Source organism: Pistacia vera, unplaced genomic scaffold (assembly GCF_008641045.1).
Source record: "Pistacia vera cultivar Batoury unplaced genomic scaffold, PisVer_v2 Contig467, whole genome shotgun sequence".
NCBI classification, from domain to species: Eukaryota; Viridiplantae; Streptophyta; class Magnoliopsida; order Sapindales; family Anacardiaceae; genus Pistacia; species Pistacia vera.
In genome coordinates this window covers 1,207,947-1,229,360 of record NW_022196298.1, presented here as the reverse complement: position 1 = coordinate 1,229,360, position 21,414 = coordinate 1,207,947, and the positions used below count along the sequence as shown (strand labels likewise).

The 21,414-nt window shown below is 33.3% G+C and overlaps 1 protein-coding gene and 1 pseudogene across 1 annotated transcript; both read right to left on the bottom strand.

The window, feature by feature from the left end:
* Positions 1–6,711: 6,711 nt before the first annotated feature.
* On the bottom strand, positions 6,712–9,712 carry LOC116145803 (annotated as a pseudogene).
* Positions 9,713–14,191: 4,479 nt separating this feature from the next.
* LOC116145764 (beta-glucosidase BoGH3B-like) lies at positions 14,192–19,025 on the bottom strand. Its single transcript, XM_031431207.1, has 10 exons — positions 18,933–19,025; positions 18,552–18,803; positions 18,267–18,471; positions 18,016–18,106; positions 17,786–17,931; positions 16,137–16,380; positions 15,929–16,033; positions 15,605–15,787; positions 15,315–15,519; positions 14,192–14,929 (listed from the first exon to the last, which is right to left on the bottom strand). The coding sequence occupies exons 2-10, from the start codon at positions 18,769–18,771 to the stop codon at positions 14,442–14,444; spliced, it is 1,887 nt and encodes a 628-aa protein (XP_031287067.1). The 5' UTR covers positions 18,772–18,803; positions 18,933–19,025; the 3' UTR covers positions 14,192–14,441.
* Between the last annotated feature and the right edge of the window lie 2,389 nt (positions 19,026–21,414).

Here is a 21,414-nt window from a genome sequence, read left to right as displayed (position 1 = left end):
TCAAAACTCGATCCTTTTCGTAATCTAAGATTCAAGTTCAAACACAATCAGAAAAAGGAAAATAGTTAAACTCGAAAACAAGTGAAAAGAAAAAAAAAGTAATACCAAAAGAAGAGGAAATACATTACAAATGTTAAGTGAACTTACATGGGAAAGTTAAGTAAGGAGAGGATAGTAGAAATGGAAAGAGAGAGAACTATAACGGGCGTTTGGTCGGGAGGTAATGGAAGATCAACGGTTTATCTCATCTTATTTACTTGATTATTATTTTTAATTTTTAAATAATATAAAATTATGATAATCTTACATTATTAATAACTGTTATTGTTGATAATGTTGAGGTAATCTATTTTTTTAGATATTGTAAGATTACTTTGGTAATCTTATTTTTGTTACAATTCTATGTCTTATGAATAAAAATTTTGGACAATAATGCTTCTGTTTTAAAATAAATTTACATTAATATACCATTTCAGTTTTACCCTTATTTAATTAAGTTTTTTGATAAAAATACCCTTATATTTAAAACAAATTACAGACCAACACCGTCACCCAGCCACCACCTCCAACAGCGGGTCAACCACCACGAACCGCTGTCGAAGTCCCTAAAAATGATCGAGATTCACTGGGTGGCTCCGAGAGGCCTCGATATGGCTGTTTTCGACCATATTGATGGCCGAAAACGGCCATATCAGGTTAGATATGGCTGCTAATGGCTATAATAGTTCTGGCCATTAGCGGCCAGATCTGGGCGAGATCTGGCCATCCATGGGACCTGGCCGTTAACGACCAGATCTCACCCAGATCTAGCCGATAATGACCCAGGATCTGGCTGTTTATATGGTCATTTTCGGCCATCAATATTGCCAAAAACTGCCATATCGGAGCCTCGTGGTCACAGTGAGTTATTCACGGTGACTTTCGGAGACTTTCGACGGTAGTTTGCAATAGCGGTAGGGGGTGGGGGTGATTTTGTCATAAATTAAATTTTTATATAAGCAGGGTGTTTTAGCTAAATCTGAAATACTGGGGGTTAAAAAAAATTATTCAAAAATTAATAATAAAAATAATATTATATTAATATTTAAAAAGAGGGCAATTTAGTCATTTAAATAATATACCTACCAATTTATTCCCCTAACCAAACATATTAATATAACATAACCACCAACTAACCAGACACATTTTCCTAAAGATTTTCAATAATCTTTAAAATTATATAAGATTTCAGTAATCCAATATTCTCAGTAATCCAACATTCCCTGAACCAAACGCACTCTAAAAAGGTTATAAGTCTTCGTCTTTTCGCGTGAGTGAGAGTGAGATGCTATTGGAGCATTATCTATAGAAATGGTTTGAAATTTGGTAAGTATTATTTTATCAAGAGGTTTTCCATGGAGACCCCTAAGGTTTAGTGAAAGAAAAAGAGATCAATAAATTTTAAAATATAACACTTACACCCTAATAATTAAAAGATATTTTAAAATGTTAACCATGGAAGCTTTGATTTGAAACACCAATATATTATAATTTTAATGATATTAGAAATCTTAACATAAGATTGGAAATTTGAATCTTCATATTAATATTATAATCTTACCCTCTTTGTAATTTATTCGACGTGGTTCGAGTTTGAGTAACATATAAATATTAATATACAGTAAAACCTCTCTATAGTCATAATGGTGGGATTAATTAATTTTATTACTATAAGAAGGTTATAATTTAATAGATATGTAGTTACAAAAAAATTTTATTTTATAATTCATGTTTTAGTAGTATAGTATTAGGATTTCAATTCATGTTTTAATAGTATTATAATTTCAATTCAGCGCTTCAATTGCCTACCTTTTAAACGAATATAATATCATGTTTTAGAACAAGCAAGGATAAGTATCATTGATGGAATTGTAAATACAATTTTACATGGTTAAACTGATGTGAAGTTATAGATAATTGCTAATTGTTTTAAGCATTACAAAATTAGGACCCCTGATGTCGATGAATTGCAAGTTATAAATAAAGTGGATAAGAAGAATCAAAGAGTCATTATAGACTTGAGTGATCAGATTTAACATCTTCACTACACTAATCGAATTGATATTAATGTCTTCTTCAATAATTTAAATGAGCAATAAGTCATGTATACTTTAACTGAAGAAGAAATCATTGTTATAATTACACAAGAAAAGAAAGAAAATACTCATGAGGATGATAGTACAAAAATACAAAAAATTTCGTGTCAAGAAGCTCTAAACATGCCTGAAAAGCTATAAATATTTTGGTTTCAACAAGAACATGTCCATGCTATCGAGTAATGTACTCGCAAGTTAAAAGATGTGGTAACAACTCTAAAACATAAATAATTCCCCCAAACAATTTTAAATAAATATTTTATTTCATCTTAAACATTTAATGTAACAAATAATAAATTTGTTTTTGTAATATACACATAATTATTATTATGTGGAGACAATTTTTCTTAAGACATGGATTAGAAAAATTATGATGGATTATTATAATATAGAGTTTATTCTTATTTATAACTATCATAAGTTATGAATATTTTCTTTTATGATTATATATAGTTTATTTTTATATAAAGAATCACTATAGAAAAATTTTACTATATAATTATAACAAGAAAAATAATAAAGACACATGAAATAATACATTGAATAACATGACATAATCTTAATTATTTATTAATTATAATTCAATATTAATTTATGATTAAAATTATGTTACGTTATTCAATGTATAGATTTGATATACTGCTTCCGATTACTGTAACATCACCCTTATAAGAATAAAGCAAATGTGGCCACTATAGTCCAGTCCACTGGTGGTAGCCGCCGTCTTTGAAAAATTATGATTATTATTACAATTTAATAATTTTAGTGATAGCGTATCTTCCAATCTTTAGTAAATTGTAAAAGTAGACCGTAGTGAGCTTAATTAGAGCACATGCGATTTCAGTTATTCAGCAATAAATGAGGCTTTTACGTGGAACCACTTGCTCCAAAAATATTAATTTAATTTCATGATTGAGAATAACCATTTGATTGGCACGTGTATTCATAATTCAAAGGCGNTATATATTTTGCAATATACACATAATTATTACTATGTGGAGGCAACTTTTCTTAAGACATGAATTAGAAAAATTATAACTTATTATAATATGAAGTTTATTTTTATTTATAACTATCCTAAGTTATGAATATAATTTTTTATGATTATATATAGTTTATTCTTATATAGAGTATCACTATAGAAAAGTTTTACTGTATAATTATAACAAGGAAAATAATAGAGACACCGGAAGTAGTGCATTGAATCTATGCACCGAATGATGTGGCGTAACCCTGACCATCTATTAATTATAACTTAATATTAATCGATGGTCAGAATTACTTTACGTTATTGGGTACACATATTCAATGTACTACTCCCGATGACTATAACATTACTCTTATAACAATAAAATAAAGCAAATGTGCTATAGTCCAGTCCACTAGTGGTAGCCGCCGTCTTTGAAAAATTATGGGGTGCGTTTGGTTTATTATTTTGGATAGGATTTTGGGAATAATATTGGGTAGTTGGATAGAGGAGTATTACGAGGTAAAATTTAAAAATTTATGAAAAAGCCCCTAGGTTTGCTAATTTAATTAAATACCCTAATATATAAAATGACAAAAACACCCCCACCACCTACAATGCCAGATTCCGACCATTAACGTCGGGATCTGGCCGAAAAATCGTGTTATGACACAAACTGTGTCGTAACGTGTCATTATGGCCTTTTCTGGCCAGATCCACCACGGATCTGACCGGAAAAGGTCAGATCTACGGCCTGTTGTGGCCGCGATGGCCGGAAAAGGCGAAAACGACGACCAAAGATATGGCCGTCGTTTTCGGTCAACGATGACCAAGATTTGGCCGTCGTTTTCGGTCAACGATGGCCAAGATTTGGCCGTCGTTGACCTCAACGACGATCATTTCTTTAGCCGTTGTTCACGGCCAGATCTGACATTTTCTGGCTAGATCTGTGGTGGATTTGACCGGAAAAGGCCAGATCGGTGAGCTTCCAACCATTTCTGGTCGGCAGGTAGGCCATTGTACAGATTCCGGCTACCACCGATGGTGGTTGCCAGAATCTGGCAAGTATGGGTCGTAGGGTTGTTTTTGATAATTTTTAAACTTTTTTTTCAGGGTGTATTTGATGAAATTAATAACCTTATGGGGTCTAAAAGTAATTAAAAAAATCAGGTAATATTTTTGGAATAATATACTAAATATTATTTAGAGAATAGGGTTAGGAATATGGATAAAAATAATAAGCCAAACATACCCATGATTATTATTACAATTTAATAATTATAGTGATAGCGTATCTTCCAATCTTTAGTAAATTGTAAAAGTAGATCGTAGTGAGCTTAATTAGAGCACATGCGATTTCAGTTATTCAGCAATAAATGAGGCTTTTACGTGGAACCCCAGAAATATTAATTTAATTTCATGATTGAGAATAACCATTTGATTGGCACGTGTATTCATAATTCAAAGGCGTCCGCCGCTCCTCCTCTTGGTCAAAGGGTCATCCCATTTAAACAAATTCGAAAATAAACTTTTAACATATATATATATATATAATATATATAGAAAAATATTATACTTATAACACAATCTCATAAACTTTCTTTCAAAATTCTAATATGATAGTTCGTAATTTGTTAGTTTACAAATTGATCATGTTTGTCAAATTACAAATTGACCAATTGTGAACTGTTACATCAGAATTACGAGAGAAAGTTTATAAGATCTGGTTGAAAGCCAATTTTTATCCATATGTATATATATTATTTTCTAAAGTTTTACTTTTCACATGAACCTTTGCCCTCATTTTACCTTCAATAAATAAAACAAATGATGTAGGCATTGCCAATAATATATAAGAGTGAACAAATAAACACAATGAAAACTAATATTTTGGAATGGAGTGCAAAGAAATTATTTCGAGTATTCTAAGAATATTTTGGGTACAAAGAGAAATTTAAAACTATATAAATGGTGTATATTTTATGGGTTTTAAAAGAAAAATGTTTATTGTTTATATTGGATATGGGTGGGACACCCATGATGGGACCCACCCAAATGACGTTTCAAGTGGAAACTGTCAAAGGGAGTTTTTGTCTAAAACTGTTTGGCAACTGCCGCCCATATATAAGTGAATAAATTCCTTTTAGAATGTATTATTCACTCTCTCTAAAAAATATATTGAAAGGAAAGACACACATACGGTGGTTATCTCTCTCAAGATACAATTTTGCTTCAAAGTTAAGGAGTAAGGTGTTTATGCTGTGAACTTCATTGTAATTCGTTTAAGTAAAATGTGATTGCAATGGATGATTATTAATATGATCTTGGGATAGTTTAGAATATTTGTTATTCTGAGTTTTTAGTTTTTTCCAACATTGGTATCAGAGCAAGGTTTACATTTTTTTTTAATTTCGTACTCTTGTTTTAAAATATGTTTCATGTTACTTAAATGTAGTTCTAAAATTTCATTTTTTTATGCTTGTAGAGTTGTCTTTCTGGTAATAATAATTAGATTATTAGATTACTTATGAAATTATGAAGAAAATGACTTTTGAATCACAAAAAACAGAGTTAAAATGACTTAATTATGCCTCTTTAAAGATTTGGATTTGTATGGATTGTTTTCCGAGTCAGGTACCAAGTTACAGACCCAGATAGAGGTAGAAGATGACTATAGATCCACAAGTCGTTTTAAGGAGTCTTTAATTTCAGCCTTAAAACGACTTGTCATTTGTTTTTACTCACTTTTAATAAAAAAATTGAAAACACAGAAAGCATTGTGACTTGAACTCGGGCCTGTCAAGCCTATAACTGACCATGAACCATTTGGGCGGATTTTTGGATTATAGTATCACTTCTACCGCATTTGTTTTATTTTTTTTAAGGCTACTGCATTTTCTTCGTACCATAGGTGAAAAGATAATGTGGGTGCTTAGACTTGAACTCAAGTCTTTACGTAGAAGGTAGGTAAACTTAACCACTAGGCTACAATTTTGTTTGTGTTAGCCATTCTTACAAATTCTATATATTCATCTCAGGCCCAACCCAAAAACAAAATAAAATGGGTCAATTTGACCCGCGTATTCGACCTAGAACCTCAAACGGGTTAGTCAAACCCAGTAATGGTCAACCACCCGGTCAACCCCGACCCATATGACCAAACGGATTATTCAAACCCAGTCAACACCCGACCCATATGGTCAAACAAAGTCAACAAGCCAAAAACGGGTCAAACCAACCCAAAGTTTATGTGAGGCTCGTGACAGCCGTGCGCCTGCGCGTGGAGGACCCTGGCCGGCGTGTGGCTGCACGTGGGGACTTTTGGGTAGCACGTGAGGGCGCGTGGAGTGTTCTAAAATTGTCTTTTTCTTTGCTTTAAAGAATAAAATGCATACTTGGTATGTTATTGGGAGTCTTTTTTAGTTATTAAGCCGTAAAGATGTATATATTATTTATCAAATATAGTTAACCTTTATTTGATAAATAAATATATATATATTTTTTTTTTGGTATTTGTTACAGAAAAATGTTACGTTATAGACGTGCAATGGCTGCTAGAACACTCACTCAAAAGGAAAGGGTTATAAACATGATTAGAACTCTACAAACTCACACCTTAATATTAAGAAACATAGAGGATGAGTTGGTACAACTGCTCATAGGGATGATAATTTTTCTTTACCTATAAGTTAGATCATCAATGAAATCCGTGAAGTTATAGGTTACCATGACTGCAGACAGGGACTCATTAGAAAATAAGAAAATAATAATTCAGAAATAACATCTCATATGCTCAGCTTAGAGGAAGCAATAGACTAAACTAGTCAATTGATCAAGTACATTTTGAGGACTTCCTTTCCACTAACCATGTCAATTCCAGCACTAACTCCAGCTTGAACAGATTGAATAATTACATGGGGCGAGAAGTAATCCGTCAATACCCTGCCAATCTGATATGACGAAACCCTGAAATATATCCAGAAGACACATTAAGCCTACACCTCCATTGTTTCACTTCACATGGAAAACTTGAGAAACATATAGAAAATTCAAATAATTTCCATTACCCTGAACTTGAGCTTGTTCTTAAGGAATCCAGTGACAAGTTCATGATTGCATGCATCTTCTTTCCATTCCAGCTTGAGTAGAATCATAACTTTTGCAACACCCTTGCTGATAATTATAGTATGCAGGCATGTGGATGCTAGTAATCCATGATATCAATCACAGTGTTGTTCCATTGATGCCCTTGGTCGTGCCACCATCTCCCACATAGTGCTTGGCACAGGCTGCAACCTTTTTCCTAACCAAAGTAATCAATTAATTGGGAAATTTGTTAAGGTCCTCCATGTAATACTTCATAAACTTGATTTACAGCAATATTTTAGAATTTAATCAGATACAGCCTCCTAATATGTATATATATCCGCACAAAAGGAAGAATTATCCAGCCAAGAAAAAGTTTTCTTGTGTACTTCAAGCCAATTTCTCCATATAAAAATAAAACAAATATCAAGTATTATTCAAATTCTCAACTTGACATAAGCTGTCTCCTTCAGAAGTAACTTGCATATCTTCACTACTCTTAAGATTACGATAAAAGAAAGAATATCACAATCCTTTTTACTTGGTATAACATTGATCTGGTAAGTGATACCAATGTATGTTTCATCATAATAGGACAGAGGTGTATATTATTGGTTGGTAAGGTCAAAGGTAAACCAGCTAATGACAATATTAACAACTATTGATCTGCAAAGGAGAACAAATTTGATGTTGTCTTCCTGCATAATATTAAAATCAGATAGCTAAAATCATTTATCAAGGACACCCACTGTAGAATGAATTCAAGATTTAATATATTATATGTACCTATGACAACATGACCATGTTTAGGTGGTGTAGATCTGCATAATATATTCACACGTTTGACCACTATTGGGAGTCTGGGACTCCCATCACCATGATGACTATCATGATTGATGACACTGGCATATTTCTCAAAAGATATTGTGGAAGAGCAAACAATCTTCTATAAACCATGATGTTGATCATTCAGTTGAATCTGATAACGGTTAAGATATTTTAGGCTGACATTCAGAAGTCGCTGTACTATAAAGCTTTTATGAGTGACAAAGTTAGGGAACTTGCTACTATCCTTCAATTTCTGTTTTTATCTAGAGGACAACATGGCCCCGGGGTAATGCATTAATGCTACCATATCAGACTGCCCTAAATAACCAAAAGTAGTATATATTTCATCATCTTAAACTAAAGGTATTGATGCTGATGCAGTCCAACTTCAGTTAAATAATGTGCTATTTTTTAACTGATGAAGTTTGAAAATAGAAGGGGCCTGAGGACCAAGCTATTCACATGTTTATATTTGAAAGACAAAATGGCCCACCATGAAAACCTGCTACTTGAGTGACATAACCTAAAGAAGCCCAAAAGAAAGTTTATCTTCTCATCTGTATAAAGCTTATGAGAGCATAACTATAATCAGAGCTCAAACCCAATTAAAATGAAGTAGTACCAAAAAGAATTGGTTCACAGCAAGAAATGTGCAAGTCAAAAAGATAAGTTTTATCCTAAGCTACAATTTGACCAAAGTAAAAAAATAGAGAATATTATTCCGAAAAAGGAACTTACTTTCCAGCAACAAGGGAACACCCATTTTAGAATTTGCAGGCAGGTCTCCTTGTAAACCAGGTTAATTTCTGTCGGCTTGAACAATTTTATGATCCTCACTATAGCTTTCATAGCAACGACCCCATCTCGGATCTCTGCACCTGTGAAAGCAAAAGGGTTAATACACACAAGAATAAGATTATGCAATATCTAACAGTAGAGCCATCATAATTTTTAGTTACCGCGATACAGGGAGCAAAAGCATAAGGGATTCCTGTAGCTCTACTTCAAGAGCAGTTGCATCCCCATCTTTTTGATAAGTTGAGGTCCCTGATGACATGTAAGAACTTTTAGGCGCCATTTCTCCGAATATCATTTGTCATTAGTGCCATTGAGGGTATTTAACAAGCACATTTTTTTGTCTCTTAAAACATCAAAGAAATTTATAATTTAAACTCATGATTAACTTAAAGTAAAATGACTTGCCTCGTGACTCCAAGTCCAACATTGAGGGAAAATGGTGGCATTGTAGACATTTTGTGACCATGAACAGCATCAATACCGTAAATCATGGGACCCAAGACAGTTGAAAGAGACCCTTTCTGTAAATAATTCACCATCTTCACCCAACTTTCGGCAGAAGCTTTTTCAGCTGGAACACTCCCTCCACCACTCAACACACTCCCTGCACAAAATCCCTTTACATTATCCATTGAACACAATTCATTGCTAAAGATTATTGAAAAGATGATAGATTTCATACCAATGTAGTACTTTTTCATGACATCTGCAGTTGCAACACTGCGCTCGATCTGTACCATTTGACCTTTTTTTTCAGCAAGAGTCATTCTGCTCATCAGTCTCTGATCCTAGCACCCAATGGCTGTTTGGGGTCTTTGTATTTCAAGTATTTGGCTTCCGTAACAAATGCCCAGCACTAACAGCATAAACCCCAACAAGGTATTGAAGATTTCCCCATCTTTGGGCTCAAAACTCGATCCTTCTCGTAATCTAAAGATTCAAGTTCAAACACAATCAGAAAAAGGGAAATAGTTAAACTCGAAAACAAGTGAAAAAGAAAAAAAAGTAATACCCAAGAAAGAGGAAAAGCATTACAAATGTTAAGTGGAACTTACATTGGGAAGTGGTAAGGAGAGGATAGTAGAAATGGAAAGGAGAGAGATGACTATAACGGGCGTTTGGTCGGGAGGTATGGAGATTAATGATATGCATCTTATTTCCTTACTATCTTGGTTGTCAAATACTCTAATAATCTTACGTTATTAATATTGTTATTTTTAATATAAGGTAATTCATTTTTTTTTAGGTATGGTAAGATTACCTTGGTAATCTTATTTTATTACAATCCTATATCTTGTTAATAAAAGTTGAACAATAATGCTCTGTTTTAAAATAAATTTACATTATATACCATTTCAATTTTACTCTTATTTAATCAAGTTTTTGGATAATAATACTCTTATATTTAAAACAAATTACAGACCACCATCGCCCCCCAGCCACCACCGCCAACTGCGGGTCAACCACCACGAACCGCTGTCAGAGTCCCTAAAATGATCGGATTCACTGGGAGGCTTCGGGAGGCTTCGATATGGCTGTTTCGACCATATTGATGGCCGAAAACAGCCATATTGGTTAGATCTGGCCGCTAATGGCTATAATAGTTCTGGTCTTAGCGCGAGATCTGGGCGATAGCTGGTCATCCATGAGACCTGGCCGTTAACGATCAGATCTCACCCAGATCTAGCCGATAATGGCCAGGGATCTGGCCGCTAATATGGTCGTTTTCGGTCATCAATATGGTCAGAAACTGCATATCGAGCCTCGTGTTCACAGTGAGCTACTTACAGTGACTTTGGAGACTTTCGACGGTGGTTTGCAATGGCGCAGGGGTGGGGTGTTTTGTCATAAATTAATTTTTATATAAGCGGGGTGTTTTAGCTAAATCTGAAATACTGGGGTTAAAAGAAATTATTCAAAATTAATAATAAAAATAATATATATTAATATTTAAAAAAGAAGGCAATTTAGTCATTAAATAATATACCCACCAATTTATTCCCTTAACCAAACATATTTATAGCATAACCACCAACTAACAACACATTTCCTAAAGATTCTTAGTAATCTTTAAGTTATATAAGATTTCAGTAATCCAACATCTTTTAACCAAACGCACTCTAAAAAGGTTATAAGTCTTCGTCTTTCGCGTGGTGAGTGAGAGTGAGATGCTATCGGAGCATTATCTATAGATGTTTTGAAATTTGGTAAGTATTATTTTATTAAGAGGTTTTCCATGGAGACCCCTAAGGTTTAGTGAAAAAAAAGAGATCAATAATTTTAAAATATAACACTTACACCCCTAATAATTAAAATATATTTAAAATGTAACCATGGAAGCTTTGATTTGTATATTTTAATGTATAGAAATCTTAACATAAAATGGAAATTTGAATCTTCATATTATATTATAATCTTACCCTCTTTGTAATTTATTCAACCTGGTTCGTTGAGTAACATATAAAATATTAATATACAGTAAAACCTCTCTATAGTCATAATGGCGGGACTATAATTTTATTACTATAGAAGGTTATAATTTAATAGATTTTAGTTACAAAAAAATTTTATTTTATAATTCTGTTTTATTATTAAGTATTAGGATTTCAATTCATGTTTTATAGTATTATAATTTCAATTCAACGCTTCAATTGCCTCCTTTTAACGAATAAAATTACGTGTTTTAGAACAAGCAAGGATAAGTATGTTGATGGATTGTAAATACAATTGCTGCAATGGTTAAACTGATGTGAAGTCATGACATTGCTAATTGTTTTAAGTATTACAAATTAGGACCCTGATGTTGATGAATTGCAAGCTATAAATAAAGTGGATAAGAAGAATCAAGAGTCATTGTAGAATTGAGTGCCAGATTTAACATCTTCACTACATTAATCGAATGGATATTAATGTCTTCTTCAATAGTTCAAATGAGCAATAAGTCATGTATACTTTAACTGAAAGAAATCATTGCTATAGTTACACAGAAAAAGAAAATAATCAAGAGATGATAGTACAAATACAAAAAGTTTCGTGCCAAGAAGCTCTAAACATACTTGAGAAGCTATAAATATTTTGGTTTTAACAAGACCTGTCCATGCTCGGTAATGTACTCGCAAGTTAAAATATGGTCACAACTCTAACATAATCATTCCCCCAAACAATTTTAATAAATTTTATTTCATCTTAAACCTTTAATGTAACAAATAATATTAATATATATATATATATATAATATATAATATATAATATATATATATATATATATATATTAATATATATATAATATATATATATATATTTGCAATTACACATAATTATTACTATGTGAGGCAACTTTTCTTAAGACATGATTAGAAAAATATAACTTATTATAATATGAGTTTATTTATTTATAACTATCCTAAGTTATGAATATATTTTTTATGATATATGTTTATTCTTATATAGAGTATCACTATAGAAAATTTTTACTGTATAATTATAACAAGGAAAATAATAGAGACACCGGAAGTAGTGCATTGAATCTATGCACCGAATGATGTGCTTAACCCTGACCATCTATTAATTTACTTAATATTAATCGATGGTCAGAATTACTTTACTTTATTGGGTACACATATTCTGTACTACTCCCGATGACTATAACATTACTCTTATAACAATAAAATAAAGCAAATGTCTATAGTCCAGTCCACTAGTGGTAGCCGCCGTCTTTGAAAAATTATGGGGTGCGTTTGGTTTATTATTTTGGATGGATTTTGGGAATATATTGGGTAGTTGGATAAAGAGTATTACGAGGTAAAATTTTTAAAATTTATGAAAAAGCCCCTAGGTTTGCTAATTTAATTAAATACCCTAATATATAAAATGACAAAAACACCCCCACCACCTACAATGCCAGATTCCGACCATTACCGTCGGGATCTGGCCGAAAATCGTGTTATGCCACAAACTGTGTCGTAACGTGTCATTATGGCCTTTTCTGCCAGATCCACCACGATCTGACCGGAAAAGGTCAGATCTACGGCCTGTTTGGCCGCGATGGCCGAAAGGCGAAAACGACGACCAAGATATGGCCGTCGTTTTCGGTCAACGATGACCAAGATTTGGCCGTCGTTTCGGTCAACGTGGCCAAGATTTGCCGTCGTTGACCTCAACGACGATCATTTCTTTAGCCTTTGTTCACGGCCAGATCTGACATTTTCTGGCTAATCTGTGGTGGATTTGACCGGAAAAGGCCAGATCGGTGAGCTTCCACCATTTCTGGTCGGCAGTAGCCATTGTACAGATTCCGGCTACCACCGTGGTGGTTGCCAGAATCTGGCAAGTATGGGTCGTAGGGTTGTTTTTGATAATTTTTAAACTTTTTTTCAGGTGTATTTGATGAAATTAATAACCTTATGGGGTCTAAAGGTAGGATAATAGGGGGGTGTTTGTCTAAGCTTATAAGCTGATCAAACTTGCTTATAAGCCCTAAAATTAAGCTGACCTGTTTGTTTATAATTTTTTTGAGCTTATAAGTTGAGCTTATAAACCAAAAAAAATAAGTTGGGGGGGAGGTACTTTTTTTTTTTTTTTTTGCTTATAAGCACTCTGCTTATAAGCTAGTTTGATCAAGTATATTACCACATTATCCTTGTTTAATTTTAAAATTTCATAGTATACCTTTGTTTAATGTAGTACTTTTTTTAGTCATTTTATAATAAAATGTACTTATAAGCCACATTTTACCAAATACGTCAACTACTTAACAATCACTTATAAGTACTTTAACCAAACACGTAATTGCTTAAAATTTCAAATGCTTATAAGCTAATTTTAGCTTATAAGTACTTGTTGCTTATAAACTAATTTTCATAAGTTCAGACAAACACCCCCTAGGATAGGATAGTGAAAAAATAGGGAAACAAACGCAAGAAAAACTTAGCATCCTTTTCAAAAAGATAGAGCACTAACTCAAATTACACCCGATACAAACTCAAATTACACTCAATTCATACTTAGTACACCTAAAACGAACTCAAGCCAAACCCAAACCCAACATATTGTCAACTACCCATCCAACATAACAGCCCCCCAAAACAAAAAGAGATTCTCGAAGTTCTCTCGCCCAAAGGAGCTTTCTAGCTATTGACCCTATTGAGGACCATTGACCAAGGACATCCATCGACTGTGTAAGAAAACAGGTAGCCATGGTGGACGGCGATTCAGGTGGATAAGGAGAGAGAGAGAGAGAGGAGAGTATTATTTCTTTCAATTAAACCATATTGTCCATAAATCTTACAAGAGGTCAATTAAAAGTTTGATCCTTTAAAATGGGTTTATCAAGTAAATTTTCCTAAATACAGAGGTGAGATCTATTTATAGAGCCTCAAGCAGCAACACCATTAAATAATAAACGACTTTTCTTTGAATGAAATAACACAAAAAACAATGAGTGGTACTTTGCCGATTTTTAGGAGATTTTTCAATCATTTCAGCAGGTGGTCAGCTGTCTTATAACCAACCTAAACTGTCTAAATCACACAAATTCTCAAGAATCATACATCTCATTACCCTCTAAAGTTTTGACAAGGAAGAGTAGAAGAACAAGAAAATAATAACTCCTCATTGCAGAGTAGATTCTAGTTACCCTTGGTAGGTTTGGTTGTCAAACCAAACCCAAATGGAAATAGAGGATCATAATGTGCATCTCCAACATTCATCGGAAGTTGATCAACTGTCTTGAACCATGTACGTGCAAGCTTGCCAGTGAATCCGTAGTCACCAAATAGAACATCAGCAACACCTTGGCCTTCAGTTCCTGGAAGCCAAGCAGCCATGATTGCATCTATTTGTGCTAGGTAGGGCTGGATAACGACAGGTCGGCCAGATATGACAACAACAACACATTTGACGGCTCCACACACATTGCTGATAGTGCTTGGACCAGGTTCAGATATGGTCAGATTTAAGCTATCGCCAAATGTTTCTGCATATGGGGGCTCACCAACGACAACAATAGCATAGGAGAACTTGTTGGACTTGAGAAATTTTGCATCTGGATTCTCATTGTAGACAACTTTGGTAGTCAAATCAACAGTATTTTTCACTGCATTTAGGACAGTGGTACCTGTTTATGCAGATAGTAATTGTCAAATGATGTATCACCCCGGATTAAGACAGTGCATTAATCAATTATGAAACTTCATCATCTTTTTATATATATGGATTTTGGTTTTTCACTTCACTTGAACTGAAACAAATAGCAGAATTAGAAGCTAATTTTTAGCTCTTAACTACTATTTTCTGTTTTCCATTACAAGTCAATTGTTCAAAATAATGCTTTCGTATCTATCACCACTAAGCTATTGTCCATGTCTATAGCAATCATGAGTGAATAAAATTAATTGAAAAATCTTAGATTGAAGCACTAAACTAAAATTTTTTTAATCGTTTATTTCTCTAGGATATATTATAAATAATAAGCTTATGCATCTGTCAACTCTAAAACATACCAGTTGTGAGATTATTGCCACCAAGGCCCTGCCATGTAATTGTCCAGCCACCACATTGATTGCCCAAGTTGTCAGCATGACTTCCTGCAACCAATACCATTTTTGCCTTTTTGGGAAGTGGAAGCAATGGCTTATCTGCAGATTCACCATTCTTTAGTAGCACGAGTGATTTCCTTACAGCTTCCCTTGCTAATTCTCTATGTTCCTGTCCAAATCGCATTATTGGATTAGCTCAGGCATGTTATCAGAATCCGACAAAAGTAGATGAATTATGGCCATCAATAATGTACCTGACTCCCAAGTTGATTGGCCAGACTGAGATCTGCAAGTGGATCCTCAAAGAGTCCCATGACAAATTTAACTCTCAAAATTCTCTGAACGGCATCATCAATTCTGCTCATGGGGATGATATTTTTCTTTACCTGATAAGTTAGATCATCAATGAAATCCGTGAAGTTATAGGGTACCATGATCTGCAAGACAGGGACTCATTAGAAAATAAGGAAAATAATAATTCAGAAATAAACATCTCATATGCATCAGCTTAGAGGAAGCAATAGACTAAACAGTAGTCAATTGATCAAGTACATTTTGAGGACTTCCTTTCCACTAACCATGTCAATTCCAGCACTAACTCCAGCTTGAACAGAATATGAATAATTAGCATGGGGCGGAGAAGTAATCCTGTCAATACCCTGCCAATCTGATATGACGAAACCCTGAAATATATCCAGAAGACAAATTAAGCCTAGCACCTCCATTGTTTCATTTCACATGGAAAACTTGAGAAACATATTAGAAAATTCAAATAATTTCCATTACCCTGAACTTGAGCTTGTTCTTAAGGAATCCAGTGACAAGTTCATGATTGGCATGCATCTTCTTTCCATTCCAGCTTGAGTAGGAAATCATAACTGTTGCAACACCCTTGCTGATAGAATTATAGTATGCAGGCATGTGGATGCTAAGTAATCCATGATAATCAATCATAGTGTTGTTCTCATTGATGCCCTTGGTCGTGCCACCATCTCCCACATAGTGCTTGGCACAGGCTGCAACCTTTTTCCTAACCAAAGTAATCAATTAATTGGGAAAATTTGTTAAGGTCCTCCATGTAATACTTCATAAACTTGATTTACAGCATAATTTTAGAATTTAATCAGATACAGCCTCCTAATATGTATAGATATTCCGCACAAAAGGAAGAATTATCCTGCCAAGAAAAAGTTTTCTTGTGTTCATTCAAGCCAATTTATCCATATAAAAATAAAACAAGAATATCAGAAGTAATTATTCAAATTCTCCAACTTGACATAAGCTGTCTCCTTCAGAAGCAACTTGCATATCTTCACTACATCTTAAAGATTGACGATAAAAGAAAAGTATAACAATCCATTTTTTACTTGGTATAACATTGATCTGGTAAGTGATACCAATGTATGTTTCATCATAATAGGACAGAGTGTATATTATTGGTTGGTAGAGGTCAAAGGTAAACCAGCTAATGACAATATTTAACAAACTATTGATCTTGCAAAGGAGAACAAATTTGATGTTGTCTTCCATGCATAATGATTAAAATCAGATAGCTAAAATCATTTTATCAAGGACACCCACTGTAGAATGAATTCAAGATTTAATATATTATATTGTAACCTATGACAACATGACCATGTTTAGGTGGTGTAGATCTGCATAATAGATTCATCACGTTTGACCAGCTAATTACTGGGAGTCTGGGACTCCCATCACACATGATGGACTAATCATGATTGATGACACTGGCATATTTTCTCAAAAGATATATGTGGAAGAGCAAACAATCTTCTTAGATAACCATTGATGTTTGATCATTCAGTTGAATCTGATAACGGAGTTAAGATATTTTAGGCTGACATTCAGAAGTCGCTGTACTATAAAGCTTTTATGAGTGACAAAGTTAGGGAACTTGCTACTATCCTTCAATTTCTGTTTTTATCTAGAGGACAACATGGCCCGCTGGGTAATGCATTAATGTCTACCATATCAGACTGCCCATAAATAACCAAAAGTAGTTATATATTTACATCATCTTAAACTAAGAGGTATTATGATGCTGATGCAGTCCAAACTTCAGTTAAATAATGTGCTTTTTTTTAACTGATGAAGTTTGAAAATAGGAAGGGGCTTGAGGACCAAGCTATTCACATGTTTATATTTGAAAGACAAAAATGGCCCACCATGAAAACCTGCTACTTGAGTGACATAACCTAAAGAAGCCCAAAAGAAAGTTTATCTTCTCATCTGTATAAAGCTTATGTAGAAGCATAACTATAAAATCAGAGCTCAAACCCAATTAAAATGAAGTAGTACCAAAAAAGAATTGGTTCACAGCAAGAAATGTGCAAGTCAAAAAGATAAGTTTTATCCTAAGCTACAATTTGACCAAAGTAAAAAATAGAGAAATATCTATTTCCGAAAAAGGAACTTACTTTCCAGCAACAAAGGGAACACCCATTTTAGAATTTGCAGGCAGGTCTCCTTGTAAACCAGGTATAATTTCTGTCATGGCTTGAACAATTTTATGATCCTCACTATAGCTTTCATAGCAACGACCCCATCTCGGATCTCTGCAAACCTGTGAAAGCAGAAAGGGTTAATAGCACACAAGAATAAGAGTATGCAATATCTAACAGTAGAGCTCATCATAATTTTTAGTTACCGCGATACAGGGAGCAAAAGCATAAGGGATTCCTGTAGCTCTAACTTCAAGAGCAGTTGCATCCCCAATCTTTTTGATAAGTTGAGGGTCCCTGATTGACATGTAAGAACTTTTAGGGCCATTTCTCTGAATTTCATTTGTCATTTAGTGCCATTGAGGGTATTTAACAAGCAGATTTTTCTTGTCTCTTAAAACATCAAAGAAATTTATAATTTAAACTCAATGATTAACTTAAAGTAAAATAGACTTGCCTCGTGACTCCAAGTCCAACATTGTGAGGGAAAATGGTGGCATTGTAGACATTATTGTGACCATGAACAGCATCAATACCGTAAATCATGGGGATCCCAAGACGAGTTGAAAGAGACCCTTTCTGTAAATAATTCACCATCTTCACCCAACTTTCGGCAGAAGCTTTTTCAGCTGGAACACTCCCTCCACCACTCAACACACTCCCTGCACAAAATCCCATTTACATTATCCATTGAACACAAATTCATTGCTAAAGATTATTGAAAAGATGATAGATTTCATACCAATGTAGTACTTTTTCATGACATCTGCAGTTGCAACACTGCGCTCGATCTGTAACATTTGACCTATTTTTTCAGCAAGAGTCATTCTGCTCATCAAGTCTCTGATCCTAGCACCCAATGGCTGTTTGGAGTCCTTGTATTTCAAGTATGTGGCTTCCGTAACAAATGCCGAACAGCATAACAGCATAAACACCAACAAGGGTATTGAAGATTTCCCCATCTTTGGGCTCAAAACTCGATCCTTCTCGTAATCTAAAGATTCAAAGTTCAAACACAATCAGAAAAAGGGAAAATAGTTAAACTCGAAAACAAGTGAAAAAGAAAAAAAAAAGTAATACCAAAAGAAAGAGGAAATACATTACAAATGTTAAGTGAACTTACATTGGGAAGTGAAGTAAGGAGAGGATAGTAGAAATGGAAAGGAGAGAGATGACTATAACGGGCGTTTGGTCGGGAGGTAATGGAAGATTAATGGATGTCATCTTATTTCCTTACTATCTTTGGTTGTCAAATACTCTAATAATCTTACGTTATTAATAATTGTTATTATTGGTAATATTAAGGTAATTCATTTTTTTTAGGTATGGTAAGATTACCTTGGTAATCTTATTTTTATTACAATCCTATATCTTGTTAATAAAAGTTTTGAACAATAATGCTCTTGTTTTAAAATAAATTTACATTAATATACCATTTCAATTTTACTCTTATTTAATCAAGTTTTTGGATAATAATACTCTTATATTTAAAACAAATTACAGACCACCATCGTCACCCAGCCACCACCGCCAACTGCGGGTCAACCACCACGAACCGCTGTCAGAGTCCCTAAAAATGATCGGGATTCACTGGGAGGCTTCGGGAGGCTTCGATATGGCTGTTTTCGACCATATTGATGGCCGAAAACAGCCATATTAGGTTAGATCTGGCCGCTAATGGCTATAATAGTTCTGGTCATTAGCGACGAGATCTGGGCGATAGCTGGTCATCCATGAGACCTGGCCGTTAACGATCAGATCTCACCCAGATCTAGCCGATAATGGCCAGGGATCTGGCCGCTAATATGGTCGTTTTCGGTCATCAATATGGTCAGAAACTGCGATATCGGAGCCTCGTGGTCACAGTGAGCTACTTACAGTGACTTTCGGAGACTTTCGACGGTGGTTTGCAATGGCGGCAGGGGGTGGGAGTGATTTTGTCATAAATTAAATTTTTATATAAGCGGGGTGTTTTAGCTAAATCTGAAATACTGGGGGTTAAAAGAAATTATTCAAAAATTAATAATAAAAATAATATTATATTAATATTTAAAAAGAAGGCAATTTAGTCATTTAAATAATATACCCACCAATTTATTCCCTTAACCAAACATATTAATATAGCATAACCACCAACTAACTAGACACATTTTCCTAAAGATTCTTAGTAATCTTTAAAGTTATATAAGATTTCAGTAATCCAACATTCTTTAAACCAAACGCACTCTAAAAAGGTTATAAGTCTTCGTCTTTTCGCGTGAGTGAGAGTGAGATGCTATCGGAGCATTATCTATAGAAATGTTTTGAAATTTGGTAAGTATTATTTTATTAAGAGGTTTTCCATGGAGAACCCTAAGGTTTAGTGAAAGAAAAAGAGATCAATAAATTTTAAAATATAACACTTACACCCTAATAATTAAAAGATATTTTAAAATGTTAACCATGGAAGCTTTGATTTGTATAATTTTAATGATATTAGAAATCTTAACATAAGAATGGAAATTTGAATCTTCATATTAATATTATAATCTTACCCTCTTTGTAATTTATTCAACCTGGTTCGAGTTTGAGTAACATATAAAATATTAATATACAGTAAAACCTCTCTATAGTCATAATGGCGGGACTAATTAATTTTATTACTATAAGAAGGTTATAATTTAATAGATGTGTAGTTACAAAAAAATTTTATTTTATAATTCATGTTTTAGTAGTATAGTATTAGGATTTCAATTCATGTTTTAATAGTATTATAATTTCAATTCAACGCTTCAATTGCCTCCTTTTTAAACGAATAAAATATCGTGTTTTAGAACAAGCAAGGATAAGTATGATTGATGGAATTGTAAATACAATTGCTGCATGGTTAAACTGATGTGAAGTCATAGACAATTGCTAATTGTTTTAAGTATTACAAAATTAGGACCCCTGATGTTGATGAATTGCAAGCTATAAATAAAGTGGATAAGAAGAATCAAAGAGTCATTGTAGAATTGAGTGATCAGATTTAACATCTTCACTACATTAATCGAATGGATATTAATGTCTTCTTCAATAGTTCAAATGAGCAATAAGTCATGTATATTTAACTGAAGAAGAAACATTGCTATAGTTACACAAGAAAAGAAGAAAATAATCATGAGGATGATAGTACAGAAATACAAAAAGTTTCGTGCCAAAAGCTCTAAACATACTTGAGAAGCTATAAATATTTGGTTTTAACAAAACATGTCCATGCTAGCGAGTAATGTACTCGCAAGTTAAAAGATATGGTCACAACTCTAAAACATAAATCATTCCCCCAAACAATTTTAATAAATATTTTATTCATCTTAAACCTTAATGAACAAATAATATTAATATATATATATATATATAATATATTATATAATATATATAATATATTATATATATATATATATATTATATATATATATAATATATATTTTTGCAATATACACATATTATTACTATGTGGAGGCAACTTTTCTTAGACATGATTAGAAAAATATAACTTATTATAATATGAAGTTTATTTTTATTATAACTATCCTAAGTTATAATATATTTTTATGATTATATATAGTTTATTCTTAATAGAGTAT